Consider the following 17,229-nt stretch of genomic DNA (forward strand, 5'->3'; position numbering starts at 1 on the left):
AGGTAGTGCACAGTGGGGTAATTAAGGCCAATCCCTCTGCTGCACAGTAAGTAACACACAGCTTACTAAATAGTTACCAGTACATAACGAAGAGATGGAAGAGGATAAGCTTCTCTTTTCAATAAATGAATTAAAAACCTAAATCTCCACATCCTCATTATCATCCCAAAGCAACACATCCTGCAGTTCTAACTTGCTGGAACTCCAAAATGTGTATTCAGCATTGCACAGAGCATTTTATCAAAAACAGTAGCAATTCTGTGCTTTACAGACACTCCAACTTCAAGGCTGTTGTTTGATTATCTGTCATTTAACTGGAACAATGAGTTTCTCAGCTATCATGCTTAAAAACTCTTTTTCCAAAAAAAATCCAGCACGAATGCCACAGAAGCCCAGGTAGACAGGAATAGGGCTTAAGAATAAAAGGAACACACAGAGTCCAATATATTAAGCATACATATTTACTTAATCTATACAGAATTGAGTAGATAAAATTTCAGATTCACATTAGTGAAAAATCTCTACAAAATGTTTTTGAAAAGCAAAACAAGACTGCCTGTTCATTTATCAATTTTTTCCTCATGAAAGCAGACATGGGTTGTAAAAATAAAGCAGTGTGTTTAGCACAAACTAGATTTCTGCATCACTTTTTTCACAGTTATTTCCATCTACAGTCTGAAGAGGTAGATTTTCTGCAACACCTGAGAATTGAACTGTAACATAACCAGGTGTAAGTGAAATAAAGGAAAGACAACACAGATTGGAGATACAGCCCTAAAGTCAATGTGTACATTATTACATGTTTGGGTTTTGCAACACACAAATTTTAAACTTTTCCTTTTTCTGAAGGTTTAATTGGAGTAAAATGATCAAGATTCCAGTGCCTGATTAAGTAGGTGTATACATCAGAGGCTACATACATTTACAGTCCAGATTAGAATAATTTATGGTAGAGGAAGAAAGGCAATATCCGTGTTTACCCAAACCCCTCCTGGAACCAATCTGGCTGCAGAGTGGCAGTGCAATAGCCTGCTGTATGGCAGATCAGAGTTTCGAGTGCTGGGATTATTCCTTGTCTTCTTTATAGCAACAACCCTTTGGCTAATGCATGGAATGATTTTATCTGGTCTCAGGAAGCAGAGTCTAGCCCACCTTGGCCAGAAGGAAGGTTGTCACAATGTGGGGAATCTTCTGGGTGAGACAGATGGAAAAACATCTCAGATTCTTAAAAGCCTTTTTCTGGTGGCATTCTGCTTCATTTGCAAATCAAGTCAGTAACTATCCTGTATTTGTATTGCTGTTTCATTCATCTGAGATTTCTATCAAGCCCTTTTAAAAAATGATACTTGCAACAGGGTCCACAGTTTACTTTTGCCTATATAAAGAGCACTGCACAAGCACGGTACAAAGAGTTGTGGTTATAGATACAAGCAACCAAAAAATACATTGTGAAAAACAGAAAACTGCACTTCCCATTTTACTGGCAAAATCTGTATCTGCTTTGCCAAGCGTATGTTGTGCTGTAATTTAATACATTGAGATTTTCACTTGCCCTCAAGAAAATTGTTTCATGCTCATGTAGTTTGTTAGCTAAAGGTCTCTTTTGGCACTAACTAAAACTTACTAGATTGTTCTCGACTCCATGACAGACATGTTTTGTCAAAGAAACTCTGAAAGGATATTTCTTTTACAGCATTTTTTGTTGCCACGTAGCTAGAACGTGATTAGTGTTTAGCTTTGATTAGCTTCGAATCCAACCCTCCTGACTGCTCCCTTCTACCTTCTTTTCATTACTGCACCATGACCAAAGACAGGCTGTGGAAATATGGGAGTGGGAGGGGGGGACCCCTAAATCCTACCCCCACCAGCCTCCCCAAACAGCCCATTCCCTATTTAGGCTACTCATCTGCTACACAATTTTTAAAACGTCAGTTTGATACCATTTTGTTCAGTGGTACGAGCTAAAACATTTATCATCACACCTTATAAAACCTCACTCTGTTAAGGAGACATCTACATTATTTCAATGTACATTACATCAGGAAAAGGGTCAAGAGCTCAGTGCAGCCTGAACATTCAAGTAATTTAGCTGATAAACTGTCAAAAAGAACAAGGGGGAAGCTCATGGAAAGATATGTGCTTGGTTCAGAAACCCCCACTCAAGTAAGTGCAAAGAACATTTTGAGTACCAGAAAAAGGCTACACTTTTTTTTTCTTTTTAAAGTATTACAAGACAGCAACTGAAACAAGAAAGCAATCATAGATGGATTAAAGTTAACAGTAGCTGGTGGTTACTTAACACATTGCCTGCTGTGCCAAGAATATGTGTTGGTCCCAAGTTGTCTTAGAAAACTGCTCCCTTAAAATTTCTGATATCCACGTTTTCAACGTTAAGACTCATAAGGCTCATAACTGCAGTCTATTAAAATTTTTTTAAAAGAAACCTCCCTCCCCCCCCACACTGTTCCCCCAAAAACCTCCCCTCGCTTGTGGCATGTTTAAGCTTTAGACAGAAGCTTTAAAGAACCAGACTTTACCAAGTCATCCTAGGCACCAAGAAGGCACGAACTGTTGACTAGAGTTCCTTGGCTGAGGGTGCAACACAATTAATGTTTTACTCGGGGAAAAGAATATTTGAATACACATGGTCAGTTACCAGCATTGTCTACTAATTCTTAGATTCTGCATATGGTGCTAAATGAGGAACATTCAAACCAAAAACTTACACTGGGGGTGCGTCTACACAAGACGGTAATGCGCAGTGGTTACTGTGCAGTAGCACCAGTAACTGCCTTCTAAGTGACGATACTGTGCAGTAGCCTAATACTACCACACAGTAGCGTATTATCACTTAGTGCTGCGACGTGCTACTGTGCAGTATTATTTGGCGACTGTGCAATCAGTGTTTCATGTAGACATGCCCCAGATGTAATCAACATCAACACTGTCCACAAATTTGCAGATACCCTTTGGTTAACAAATATCCAGATTATATCAATGCAACTTCTCTCACTGGAAACAAATCTTGCATGGACTCACCAAGGCCCAAGGCCTTATGTCAGGAGGGCAGAATATAACCAAGTCTTATACATAATTAGCATTATTGAACAAAATTCTGCAGTTATGTAATACTTATTCCACATATTTTCTTCATAGGTTTAAATTCACAAATAGGGCCTTGAACTGACCTTACAGCACAACCCTGAGAAATTTGCAAAATAGTTGTACACCCTGTTTTACCAACTGCAAATTAAAATATAGATATTTCAAAGCTGTTGTTGTCATGCCACAGTTAACACTAAAACCCTGTAAAATATTTTGACCACATTCTGGATCCTTATTTTCATATATACTCACATATATGAAAATACCAGGGGAGAAAGCTGAAGTTTCCTACTGGCCATTATATGAATGGATGTAGACAGTTTACTGAATTTGGTAATAATATTAGTATATACCAAGCCTCAAGCTCAGTTAACAGAAGCAAAATGTAATTTTTCAAATCAAGGAAGTGACACTCCTGTCACTTTTCCCCCTGAAGCTATGTTAAATCTGTACACAAGTCTTAGGTGACAGTGATATTTTTTGTGTTGTAGGGGAAAAACACACATGCATTCTTTATGGAAAAATATTTTTTTAAAAATGAGGCAGATGTGCAACACAGTTGTGGGAAATTTATAGATTAAGCTATTCAAAGCTGCTATGCAGCTTCCTGTACCACATAAGTCCAGTAGTTCTAAGAAAATACAGATATGGTAGAAAAAGTAAGAAAATTTTCACCACAAAACCAATAGTTACCACCACCAGAGAAAGTTATACACAAAATATATCTCTCAATACAGTGTTTACACTTCGTTTTAGTCAACAGAATCAGTGCCAGGAACAGGACTCGTGGAGACAGTCTTTTCAGGGACATGTCCTTCAACTGCTGCACTCGATTCAGCATCTGGCTGGACTTCTGGTTCCGTGTCAGTGCAAGTTCCCAGCTCCTCCTGAGAACTGAGTGTGCATGACTGAAACACCTGCACTGCTAGATCCACATCTGTATCTCTTAACAAAACCTGTTCCTTAAGGACTTCCACCTTCTCATTCAGCTCATTTCTCTCTGTCTGGAGAGCCCTGCATAACTTCTCCAAACGCTCCAGCTTTATTTGAAAGCCTTTGTAATCTTTGTCTCTTACTGTTTTCTGAGGGATAAAAGTAAAACACAGGCCTTACATCATCAAGTTAGGGGAGTATTTTGCAAGCATATTTCACATTAAAATGCATTAAGGTTGACCTTCTTAGAGATTAAATCCAGTTTAATTCACTGAAATGGTGATCCAGCCTTTGTAGCGCAAACTCTCTCAGGCTATCTGGTAAGAACAGGAACCTTGGGAAGGGGTAACAAGCCATTCTGTTGACCCTGACAATAAGTGCTATATCACTGCCAATTCTGAACAAGAGCTTAATTGAGATTAAATCAGTCATAAAATTAATTCTTCCTAGAGACCATGGTTACAGGAGTTGGGTTTAGAATGTCTTGGAATCCAGCCAATTGTATAGTGACTTTTTAAGAAAAATTAAGCTTCACAGGGACATGCATCATGGTAGTTATTCCATATAGAAAATGTTTCAAGAGAAAAGACTACCTACTAATGGCCATAGCTGAATCCACACCAACTCCCATTAGTAGCTGAGCAAGTTTTATAACTATTTTAAGAGTTCTTAATATATATTTCAGCAAAAAAGGGTAGAAAATGGGAGGGTGCAACCAGTCACAATGGCTAGGGCCCAGAAAATTTTAGTGCCTTACAAACATACTGGCAATCTCAAAAGGAGGCAGACAAGATGCGTTTCCTACCCACCCTTCAGTAATTCTTCCAGGTCAGTACTGCACAGTAAAACAGGAATTGTTATACCACTGCCTACGTTTTGTTTGACAGATTGATACCAATCTTGCATCTTCTACAGCACTAAATATACTTAAGTGTTTCCAATCTTGCTACAGCACTCCACCTAATATGCAAGAGGCAAGGTAAACTTCTAAGTTTCTTCAAGAATTTGCTTGACTTGGATAGGTAGGTATATAAAAGTCAGTCAAGTGTCATGAATAGCAGTTATGGAAAATCAACCCACTCTCGTACACCAAGGAGAATAATGGTATTTTTACTCAGACAAAACTTTTTACAGGAAGAGACTAACCAAGGTAGATCAGGGTAAAACTTTGGTATGTGCCATTTCTCAATAATCTCCAGCTATCCAGCTAGACATCCCTGATAAAGAGAGACAGTGACAACTATATTTTTTCCCAAACTCCAAAGACAATTACGCACCTCTTCAGCCATTTGTAGAAGAGCTTTGTTGTTGTTTTCCCATTTCGTACGCCATACTATTGTCTCCTTTTCCAGTTTTTTAATCTTCTTGGTCATCTAAGAATAAATGTAAAGCGATGTGGCTTGTGACTACCAACAAACTGCAGGTGATCACATCATAAAACTTTTTTTGTAAATAGCTAGCACTGCAGCTTTGAAAGCAACATTACAAAATGAAATTCAAGTGTTGCAAATACTGGAGCTAAGAATATATTTAAAGATCTCAAAACACCAAGTAAATATTTTACGGTGGTTACCAGGTGATTTCCAACCTCCCTGACAATTATAGATAAAATTCTCCAATAACCAAAAAAAAATTTTTGCAACAGTACTGTACATAATCTCATCTTTAAATATTTTGTTCCATTTTTTGCTTCCAACATTAATATGCTACATAACACTTTCTGTAGCTACAGTCTATATTTTAAAACTGCATTTACCCATCTAAGGAGCTTGCATTTTTTGTAGCACTTATCATGGAAAACTTCAAGTAGTACAAGTACCTTTTCCATTTCTTGTCTAAAAGTTGTAAAAAGTTCATTACTTTTTGCCATGGTGGTCTGGAATTCTTCAAACTTATCCATGTAGAGAGAGAGCTAATAGGGGGAAAAAGTACTTGAGAATATTAAAAATTGAAACCATTTAAGCAATGGTTACCACATATGTATCGAAATGCAGGAGAAATTTCAGCTAACAGTAGTAATTCAGAAGAATTAAATTCAAAATTAAGGAGTGAATCTTTAAGTTCTGTCCCTCATCTATCAGGTGATTTTTCAGCTAAGGAGTAAGTAGGTAGCTATCTAAAATAGAGGACTCATCAAACCATTCATGAACCGCCTGCTTGGGATACCATTATAAAGCAACAGTAAAAATAATAGCCTTAACTGATTGCAATTATGTGAAATTGAGAGACCTTCTTAATAAACCAAACTGCAATTATAAGTCTATCTAATTAAAGGCAATAGCTATATCTTGGGGGGAAAAAAAAAAAAACCAGCAAAATTTTATAAACGGACTTATATGTATGTAAAAAATATAGCTTTTTAAACAGTGTATACAACAACAAGGCAAGAGTTAAACAACCAAACTAGAAGATGATAAAAGTTGAGCTAGTGATAACTGTAATTCATATCAACCACCCTATTTCAAACCATTTCTTAGACACTACTACAAAACCTGATGCCAATAAAATGAACCTGACCAAACTAAGTAACTGAGGTTTACCTGTTCTTAGAAATCTGCACAGTGAATGGTATGGTAACTCAGAAGAAGTAGAGAATCAATAGGGAATTCATTTAACAAACCTTTTAATATCTTTGCTAAGTATTTAGTAGGGATGCTTAAATAATTGCATCACCTGAATTTCAAGGAAATGCAGAACCTTGATCGGGAATGCCAACCTTACATGTGCAGTGAGGTACGTGATTTATGAAACTGCTATTGGGGGCAGGCAAAGAAGCACATTAAGTGTGCCATAGCCTTTATTAGCAACTTGTAACAACCTGAAAATCTTCAAAGCAGTAGATAAAAATTTCTCCCAACTCAAATCAGCTTGTTGCAACTGGGGCTGAATTCCTAGATAGGTGGCTGCATGATCAGTTTAGTGCACAGGGACTGAACGCACACCATGCTCTTTCTAATTTAGCAGAAGGGTGAAACAGGAATTTATCTAGAGCACTGTTTCTCAGTCAGGGATTTTGATACCTGTCTTGTTAAAATTGCACCCCCATACCTTGACACACTCTTACCCTTGAAGGTCAAATATTCTGTCAACCTCTTGAAACATGTATACAGTAACAGAGGTTTATCACCACCATAGTTTTTATTCACTTTACAGTTAGTGTCAAGGAGCGGCAAAATGTTTACTTCAAATAAGGGATTGGTAATCTGAAGAAGTTGAGAAACACAGCTCTAGATGTAGAAAAAAAATCAGTCTGAAAGGTGCTGGACTTCTTCAGGAAAACCCCAGTAACTCTCAATGAATGAAGAAGACTGTATGTATGTGTACTGTATATGCTTAATATGTGTTACTTTGAGGAAAAAAAGTGGTCAAGGTAGATGTGAAAGGGGACATAAACCAAAAACTGCAAGATGACTCAGGAAATCTCAGGAACTATGTTTTACATCAACAAGAGGAAAAGAGGGCAAGTTAGATGACTTCTAGATATGGATGTACTAACAACAATGTAAAAGGTCCAGAAATACAGTTAAGTACTGTGAACAAAGAAAAAGTTCCAGTTTTTTGGAAGTAATTTCAGGATCTAGATGCAGGAGGCTACAGGGAAGAATCCATCTGAAATCCAGGTTAGAGGGCCTGAGTAACTAACTGCAAGCATCAGCAACTTCAAGAACAATATCTTGGCTGACACTGTCAAGGACAGGTTTCCCTTGCTTTATGCTGTACATGTACTCCAGGAAAACAGTGCATAACTCGAATTCGCATAAAGGTAACCCACTTTACAATGTAACAAATAGGGATATGTTCCAAGACCTTGGCTGTACTGACCCCCGACGCATTTCTACTACTTTTACAAGACAATTTTGGTACTCACCAACAGCACAGAGGGGTAGGAGATAAGCTAGCGGGACGCTTAGAAGCCATAATGAGAATGGCAACTACAGAAACACGTGTCGCAGACAACGAGTGAGGAACACAGATCCACACAGGAGACTATATTTTGGTGCACACATCACTCCCACAATGCACCGCACAAAGCAGCTGACTGCGGGCTTCCACCACACTGATCAGAGTGAATTTACCTTGTGTATAATGAATTTTTGGTATAAAAAGGGTCATCGCATAAGAGCAAATTCGCACATACAGAGCCTGGATAAAGTGAGGGAAACCTGTACCCTCCCATCTCCCTGTAGACAAAAACAGTAAGATTAGGCAGCAAAATCATCATGGAAAAAGGGACCCTGCTTATATTATAGTCAGAAAGGGCTGCATGATCCTAAACAGAAAAAGGGTAGTGACATCTTGAGGAGGAGAGACTCAACTTCAAGAAAAACAAAACATGTTATGTAACAGGCAGAGAGAGAGACCATAGACTGAATCACATGTCCTTAGACTTTCACACAATCTTGCCATTAAAAGTGGTTCATAAGGTATAAAACTGCTAAGCAAACTACCCATAGGAAAAAATGCTATCTATTACATTTCAAACAAATGGAATGTTTCCAATGACAGTGGTTTAATTTCCAGCTTTTTAGTACAGCATCCATTTTCAGATTTCTGGCAAACCCTTCTTGATACTTGTAGTATAAAACATCCATACTGAAAAGCACAACATTTTAAAGTTACCTGCTGTTTTAGCTGGGCTTCCTGCTGCTTCATCTGCTCACATTTATGCCTGGACTCAGTAGCTTCTTTTAAAAGCTGAAAAGTTGAGGAAAACTTGAACTGTATTATTGTTGAATACATTCACATGCAAATTTTTAAGGACAGCATTGTTTAGTATAGCTTAGCATAAAAAAAGTGATTTACCATGAAAAAAACATGCTCTTAGCTATTTTTGCTTTAAATACTTAAAAAAGTTAAACAACAACAACAACAAAAAAAAAATCGATGGCCTGAATTATGCCAGCTTACTAGAGCAATTTAAGAGCAGTTGAGTTTTCCTACCCACTCTAAATTAATATTTTAGATGCCCAGAGTAGCATATTGCAATTATTTATTATTGCATTTTGTCTGTGGAAAAATCTCATATAATAGGTATAAAATGCAGTCAAAAATTGAACTTTGCTACTAAACTTGAATGTTAACATCATCCAAATGGGCAAAAACTCGAGATGCATGCATGCCCAACTGCCAAAAAAAATGTACATCTTACTTTCTCCCCTCACTGAGGCTTATATACGGAGACTGAATTGGCCATTTTCAATAATGGCCTCAAATGAAAGAGTATCCCAGCAGCAGTAGTAATTGCTATGTGCAAAATGCTAGCCTGACATCAATGCACTCTCTCTATTTAAAGTAGCCAAGTTTGTCAGCTTGCACAAAAATTTAGCCAAATTCTCTAAAACTCTAGTCTCCATTTCACTTAAAAAGTAGGAATTACCAGCACTATCTTATGTTTTTGGAAAACTGGAAGATTTGGTCTTATAGAACATTCAGTAGATCAAAGGGAAAAAGCTCTTCTGTACACTGTCACCATCAGCTTAAATACTATAAAAAAAAAATCTACAGTGATTCCACAAGAGCTTCAAAAGAGCTACATATCCTGTTTTCAGTGTTCTGTCTTCTAAAATTACAGGACATGCTTAGAAGGGATTTTAAAAAGGCCTTAATTTTTTTTTTGGTCCCCATGATGGAAAAGAAAAAAAAAAGTCACACAACAGCACTTGTTTTCCTGAAATCACCATATTTACTCGCCTATCTTTTTTTTTTTTTTTTGAAAGAGAATGTGGGGAAAAAAAATCTTTTTTCCCCAGAGTCCTGACCTAGAGATGCCTTTTTTTTTTGATTTTGAAGACACTGTTACAAGATGACTGAGTTCCTCTCCCCCTACCAGCAAGCAGGAAGGGATGCATCTAGTATTAAACCTGTCACAGCAACTTTCAAATTGGCATCGGTTTTTGGAAAGCGTTCTCTCATAACAAAGATGAAGGGAATAGATCTAATACTGTGCTGTCACCTTAGTATGCAAATAAATGCCCGTTTTTTAAAAAACTTCAGTTTGTTGGGATTTTTTTTTAAATAACCCATAATAGTTTAGACAAGTACAAATAGAAAATCTTGTAAGATTTTGCTCAACATGGAAACAAAAGCTAAAAGCAAAAGCTTCCAGGTGGATGAAAGGTTTGGGATCTGTTCCAAAATTGGCTGAAATCTATATAATGACTATAACTGACTTTAAGTGAAGTTTGGGGCAATTCTGTAATGTCTACAGCCAGGTTCTATCCCTGGAAGACACCTGCTCAGACTGGAAGATAAGCTTTTCCTGTAGTAAAAGCTTCAGTCTACATAGAACCTGCTGTGGGGGCATCACTCCTTCACAGAAGCAAAACTGATTAGGTTGGTTGACCCCATTTTGTCCCTATGGGCTTATCACTTGCTTGCGTCTCTTAGCACTGCTCCCCTCCCATGCCCATCTCTTGAATGCAAACCACTATTTACAGGCTGTTCTATGCATGTCCCTTCACACTATCTGATGAAGCAAGCTTGGGCTCACAAAAGCTTATCATCCCCAATTGGGTTAGTCTACAAGGTGCATCTCTACTCTGCCTTCTGCCTGACTTCAAGCTAGCTACCTTTCTCTATAAAGGGGGGCCATACCAAATGAGTCCTGTGTGAGGGAGGTGGTAGAATGGTGTTTGGGGAAGGGGGGGAGGGCCTCCAGCCTCTGGCATTGATTGGAACAGGGCCAGGACACCGCTGGGAGAGGCGGGGTTAGGTGTCACTACCACAAGCCAAGCCAACCATTTCCTCACTAAATTTAGTGCTTTGGATTTCACAGCCTATAAGGGGTATGCATCAGAAACTGGCAGAACATGTTTACCAGGCCACCCCAAAGGAAGGCAAGGTCTAACGGTCAAAGTGCTGGAAGACGGTTTTAGACTTGACATAAGGAAAAACTTCTTTACTGTCTGTCTCCAGAGTCTGGAATAGATTCCCCTCCAGAAATGGTGCACGCATCTACTCTGGATACGTTCAAGAAACACCTGGATGCTCACCTTGCTGGGATCACCCGACCCCAGCAGACTTCCTGACCTTTGGGAAGGGGGCTGGACCCGATGATCTCATGAGGTCCCTTCTAGCCCCATCACCTATGAAATATTTGCCATATAAAACTGCATCAATTGCAGGGGCAGGGAAGGGTTAAACCGACTCTTGCCAGCAATGCCTCTTTCTACAGTGTTCTGTTGCCACTCCAGGCCATCACTAGTCTAAGGTGCCACTCTGCCATCCTCTGCTTAACTTCAGACTAACACAGCTAACTACCTCTTGTGTTGTGTATACAATTTCGGACTTTTTTTTTTTTAAACAATCTTAACATCTTCTAGCATTGTTTCTCAACCAGATCCTTTAAAGGATCTCCATGGTATTAGCACAATTAGATATGCAAACACCTACATGGATTCACAAGGGAAACCCAGAGATCTCCAACAGGAACACCATGTCAAAAACATTCTGACCTGTTGTGCTCTGAGTTCTTCATAAAAGAATAGCTTTATTTTTCCATAATCTAAAAAGAAGTGAAGGCCAAGAGCTGGCATTTTCTGAGGGGTGCCCCAAATCAGAAAGGTTGAGAATCATGGTCTTACAGAAAAAACTAATTCATCCTTGAATGTGTCGTCCCATTCCGTTATCCTCTCTGGTTAACAGTTTCAATTCACTCAACATACAGATTTTATTATGTTATAAGTAACTTACAAATTCTCTCTCACGCTGATGTTTTTCCTCAGCTTCTTTTATAAGCTGTGTGGTTTGCTGCAGTTTGGCATCTACTAGTTGTTGCTGCAATTCTTTATGCTTGAACACTTTGTCAATATGCTAAGCAAAAAGTAAAAACTAATGTTAGTTCGTAACAGATCCTCCATAATTAAACAAACAGCAGCTTTTTAGTGGAAATAAATTACCTAGGAATTATCCTTCAAGTTTTTTGTTTTTTTTTTTTTTTATGTGGACTGTGGCTGTTTACACTCATGTTTTATTTTCATGCTGTTCTTTCCATTAGGCGTAGGACTTCAGGAATCACCTTTTATATAGGGGCATTAGCTACAATAATTTGTAAAACTGGCATGAAGTTCCTGCTGCTTGTGCATTATACATTTCAATAATCCTTATGTCAAGAGACAAAGCCATGTGATATCTAAGGCCTCATGGACTCTACTCAGAAATACAGCCTCTGACTTCAGATTTTATTTCACTCTTGCTTTATGTGCTTCTGAGAAACTAACATGGATTGGCATGCCCTAACATGGACGTGCCAAATGTTATAACTTTGTAAGTCTTTTAATACTTGGCTTTTTTTTAAGCTCTGGCTTTTAGAGTCAAGTGATTACAGAAGAATCTGAGTTTTCCATCTGAAAAAAGCTTGTAGCCCTCACAGTTGAGAACAATATGAAACACGACTCAAACAGACTTTAAAACCTTAAGTGACTTGAGGACAGGCACTTTATGTCTGAAAATTTGTTCAACAACTCTCCCACCTATACATTTGATCCAATATAACATTCTTATGCGATTGATAATGATGTGTCAAGGTAGAGAACATCTCTGAAAAAAAATACACGACTCCTTTGGGCTTTACTAAAGATCCTAAGAAAATGGCATGGGAATTGAAAGAAGATATTCTGGGCTAAACAGCCATGCACTTTTTTATTAGGACGGCTGATACTGAAAAAAACAGTGGTTTGTAATGACACGTATGAATTACATCTACCTATGTAACAGTACAGACAATATTAACACATCCTTACTGATTTTTTAAAAAGCGCCATTTAAATTAGTTAAGGGAGCTAATTAAGTGTGTGCAGAATCACTGCTTAATTACCTCTTCCCGCAATGCATACTGTTCAATGAGTTTCTTCAGTTTTTCCCCCAGTTCAATATTTTCTTGGCGGAGCTTGGCATTGTGTATATCATGCTGTTCCAGCTGAGCCTGAATTTCATTCAGCGTAATCTGGAAATGTGCAGTTGCTTCTTTACGTCTTTCTTCTTCTTCACGTGCTTGCTGCATGTTTTCTTCCTTTTTATGCAAAAAGATTTGTTAACAGGCAAGTTAAAACTGACGCATCCTTACAATTAGTTTTTTGAATAAATGCTAGGGGTGGGTCTAAGAAGCTCTAAGTGCTGGGGTGTTTAAATATAAATACAAACTTTGCCAAGCTGAATTAGTTGAACGCTGCAAATTAGGGACCTTAATTTATCTTTAATTCATTAATTTAGTGATTTTCCACCTAGGCATGCTACCAGATCTTTCTGAAGGATGCCCCAAGGTGTGAGGAGGTAAACAGATAAGAGCAGGCTCTGTAAGGGGGAAAGCATTGTAATAAATAAGCTGTTTTTGAAATGGGGAGCCTCTAAATTCACAAGTTATGGAGGGGTGCCTCAAGTCTAATGAGGGGCACCTTGAGTCCACTGAGAAGGTTGAGAACCACTTCACTACCTTGTTCTAAATATTTTTTGGTTAATAATAAATAAAGTTCTGAAGAGATGTTGGGTTATTTTGTACTTTTCAACTTTTCTAAAACAGATATTGATGAATGACTTGAAAAGCACTCATTTATCTTTACAGCTTGAAGAAGTAAGCTTGAGGCTATGTAAACAAAGGGAGTACCTGGCTGAAATGCCAAAGCTTATTCTCCATAGGGGTAAGACCAGTAGCAAATCAGCCAGGATAGAAGGAACCCTTCCTTAGTATATTTGCTATAAAAAAAATGAATGGTTTGAAACAAAATTTGAGAAAAGAATATAATTTAAAAATAATTTATGCTCCGTGAATAGATTCCCTGCAGATAGTCGCATAAAGAAATCTCATTCCTCTTTTCTATTACAGCAGCTGTACTTTGGCTGGATAAAAGCTTTGTTATTACCTTGTCACTGGGAGCCACAAACGTGTGTCCCGGACACTAATATGACAAAAATAAACAACGAAGCCATCTAAATTAATAGGTGAAATATGAAACAACCTATGCAAGCAATATATGTTGTATAAACTGACCAATCCCCATACCTCTATACCTAAAGGCCAACTACACCTATGGATCTTATCCATTATTCTCTATGGATGTAGGTACTGGCCACTGAACATGAACAAACAGCAGCTGTCAAGTGTGGATTTTACATAGTAAACAGCGAAGAGCTTTATCTTCAAGCAATTTATACCAGAGTTAAGTGGGTAAGGGACACATGCCCCACGGGCTCTACTAGTGGGGGCAACATTGCACAGGCCATACCAGAAAAAGCCATGGGCCACTGGGTCACACCATGAGGAGACTCTCTGTTGCATGACACAGGTGCCCCTCCTGCTGCCCCACAGTTTCTGGCCTCACCCTCTGCTCCCTGCACCTCACTGCTACACACCCTGGGCCAAGTGCAAAACACAGGAGAGGAGCCTGGAGACTGCAACTTAACTTGGCCTGCAGGCCAAGAAATGAACAGCCCTGATTTATAAAAATAAACTAACCTTTAAAGTCTTGTTATGACGTTGAAGCTCCCGGCAAAGAGATTCCAGTTTGCTGCGTGCAAGAATAGCTTTGCTATGCTCACTCTGCAAATGGACTTTCTCTTTCACAACCTGGGCTTGCTTCTTCTGAAGTATCTTCATCTGCTTTTGGACATTCCGGCTTTCCTCCAACTAAAGTTAGAGAGTATATTTAAGTAAGTGGACTTCAGCAAGCCTCTTTCTCTGCCTAGTCAAAACAGCTGAAGCTACAATTAAACCAACTGGAAACAGTTTCCGAGAAGAGCAGTGAAATCAAATGGAGTGTGTCATTAAGAATACTAGACTAGACTAGTGTAAGATGTTCTTATTATAGAAATTGGGAAATTTCATAGATAACTCTAAGGATGTATAAGAAAACTTTCCTGTTTAAAGACTACAAACATTTATTTCAACTTACCAAATTTTCTCTCTGAGGAACAAACTCCACAGATCTATTAATAGGCTTTCAGTATGCATAAAGCTATAAAGGCAACATTATGTCTCATGGGGGAGGATGTGGCTGGGTACAGAAAGAGCTTACCATTTAGGACAGCATCCATAAAATAAAGTATTCTGATCAGTGGAGCAAAAACGTCAGCAAACTTACACACATTGTAGTCATAAACCAAAACCTGACTGCAACCTAAATTTGAAGGGACCATAACAAGGCTCATATTGGCTAAAGATCACTGCAAACAAGAGATACTGGATTAGAGAACACAAACTCAGAAAAAAAGAATTTTTCAGAAATCCAGCATAAATGTTTCTATTCTCATGTCTACAGGATTTAGAGAACTTTTAGCCAATAGAACTAAAATGGCTGTTGAAATGCCAATACAAGTCCTTTCTGTTACTGGGAGATCAGTGTGAAATATCCTTTTATTGAAGGTATCCACAGTTGATACCTGAAAGTCCAGTTGTAAAATGTTAAATTGTGATAAGGTCGCACATGTGACCAGGCACCTATTATACAGATACTTATCCATAGTTAGCTGTATGCTGGATAAGATGGCTCAGTCCACAAGATTGCTGTTACCACTGCACATCTTTAGCCCCCCATTATATACAGGCAAAACACTGTTCCTAGTCTTTCACCATCACTACAAAGATCTGTCAGCAGTGTCTTCTTCACCTGCATAGAAGTCATGCATCTCCTGGATGAGCATCCAGAAATGTTAAAGGACTACTTCTCAAAGCCATTCTACCACTTTGGGGGGGCGGGGGCGGGGGAGGAGGAAATAGCCCTGTTTCAGGGTTGTAGGACACTCATGCCTATCTATCATTGGTTCATCTGTAAAATGTACTTAAAACAAGCAGCAAGTACCCTCCTGTTTCCACCAGCATTCGCTTTCTGAGTTTTAGTTACCTTCCATAGGGAGATACCAGCCAGAACAAGAGTTCACAAGGAATTCTTAGCATGCTGCTTACCCTTTTGGATCAGCCTGAATCCCCCACTCCCAGGGATCACCCAGCCCAGAGTAACCATACGGCCACAGGCCCAGCAAGCTCATGGCAGTAGCAGCACACATTTGTACCAGCAAATTAAACAGCAGGCTAAATGGTTTATAGGGTCTACTGCCTATAGCAAGGCTACAAGGAACTTAAAGGAATTTCCATTGTTCTGTTTGTGCTGGGATACTTTGTGCAGTAAGTCTTACACGCTCCTTATCTTCATTAGATGCATCTGCAGGATGTGTGGCTTTGAGCAAACCATCATTGGTGGTATCTAAACAGATGACAGCTAAGAGGCAGCCAAAGAGAATCTCTAGAGAAGATAGGTTTGCAAAGCTAATGAAACACTGATACAGCTGAAAGTAACTAGCATTAGTGGGTACTTTGAAAGCAACACAAGGAGAGGAAGGGGAAAACAAACATGCACAAGGAATTGTAATTGAGGTAGCAGAGATGCTGGAGAAACCCGGCCTCTCTCCAACCTATGGAGAACTCACTTACAAGGAGTAGCGTATCTGCTGCATTACAGGTTCCTGCACTACTTCCCTCCATATCAGACATAACACTTGAAGTTGAGAAGTGGGAAAGAAAATGTTAAGTGTACCTAGAACAGCTTGGAGGCTGTGTAGTAATAAATCATATCAAACTGTGCTATCACTGAGGACCTGAAAGCTGCCAGCCCAAGATTTAAGATGGCACTGATGCGTGCTTAGAGATTCTTTCAGGCTGACAGGACACAGCCCTGCCTATGACCATTGTACCTGGCTGCTTAGTCTCAGCAGATAGCTGCTTCACCTTCCTTTGCTACCCTGGGGAAAGGTTCTCCCTTTGCCCTCACATAGCAGATTACAATTATGAGGGTCAGTCCAACTAATGTTCAGTTTGTTACTAATCCTTAGGCCCTTCCAGATAAGAACAGGGTATCACTGTGCACCGACACAGTACAAAATTAAACTTTTCCTTGGTGCTGCCCAGAATGACAGTGTATAGCTACATGGCATCAGAAGATGCATCTGGGTTTCCTACTGTTATTCTGAAGTCCCCTATTCAGATGTGGCAATTGGAAAAGAACATCCTCACAACATTTTGAAGAGGCCCATAAACCTGAATATGTGAGCATTAGACATCTTCTCTGACCAGACAATACAGAGGCCATTTCATAGGTACTTAACTTACGCAATTTCAACTATACACGCTCAACTGCTGGGGATGGCCACTAGGTGCTGGCAGGGGCACAGCGTGTGGTGCAGTGCTGCATGGTACTGCCTGCA

The 17,229-nt window shown here is 39.0% G+C and overlaps 1 protein-coding gene across 1 annotated transcript in view; it reads right to left on the minus strand.

The window, feature by feature from the left end:
* Positions 1-445: 445 nt before the first annotated feature.
* Positions 446-17,229, minus strand: part of TXLNG (taxilin gamma) — a 29,524-nt gene continuing 12,740 nt past the window's right edge. The window contains exons 4-10 of the mRNA XM_019529268.1: positions 14,489-14,659; positions 12,854-13,048; positions 11,731-11,850; positions 8,659-8,733; positions 5,858-5,950; positions 5,316-5,411; positions 446-4,187 (exon numbers count right to left, since the gene is read on the minus strand). Coding sequence (XP_019384813.1) covers positions 3,858-4,187; positions 5,316-5,411; positions 5,858-5,950; positions 8,659-8,733; positions 11,731-11,850; positions 12,854-13,048; positions 14,489-14,659 — 1,080 coding nt within the window. The 3' untranslated portion in view covers positions 446-3,857. The remainder of the gene's footprint in view (positions 4,188-5,315; positions 5,412-5,857; positions 5,951-8,658; positions 8,734-11,730; positions 11,851-12,853; positions 13,049-14,488; positions 14,660-17,229) is intronic.

Source organism: Crocodylus porosus, unplaced genomic scaffold (assembly GCF_001723895.1).
Source record: "Crocodylus porosus isolate Cpor-Errol unplaced genomic scaffold, CroPor_comp1, whole genome shotgun sequence".
Taxonomy (NCBI): Eukaryota; Metazoa; Chordata; order Crocodylia; family Crocodylidae; genus Crocodylus; species Crocodylus porosus.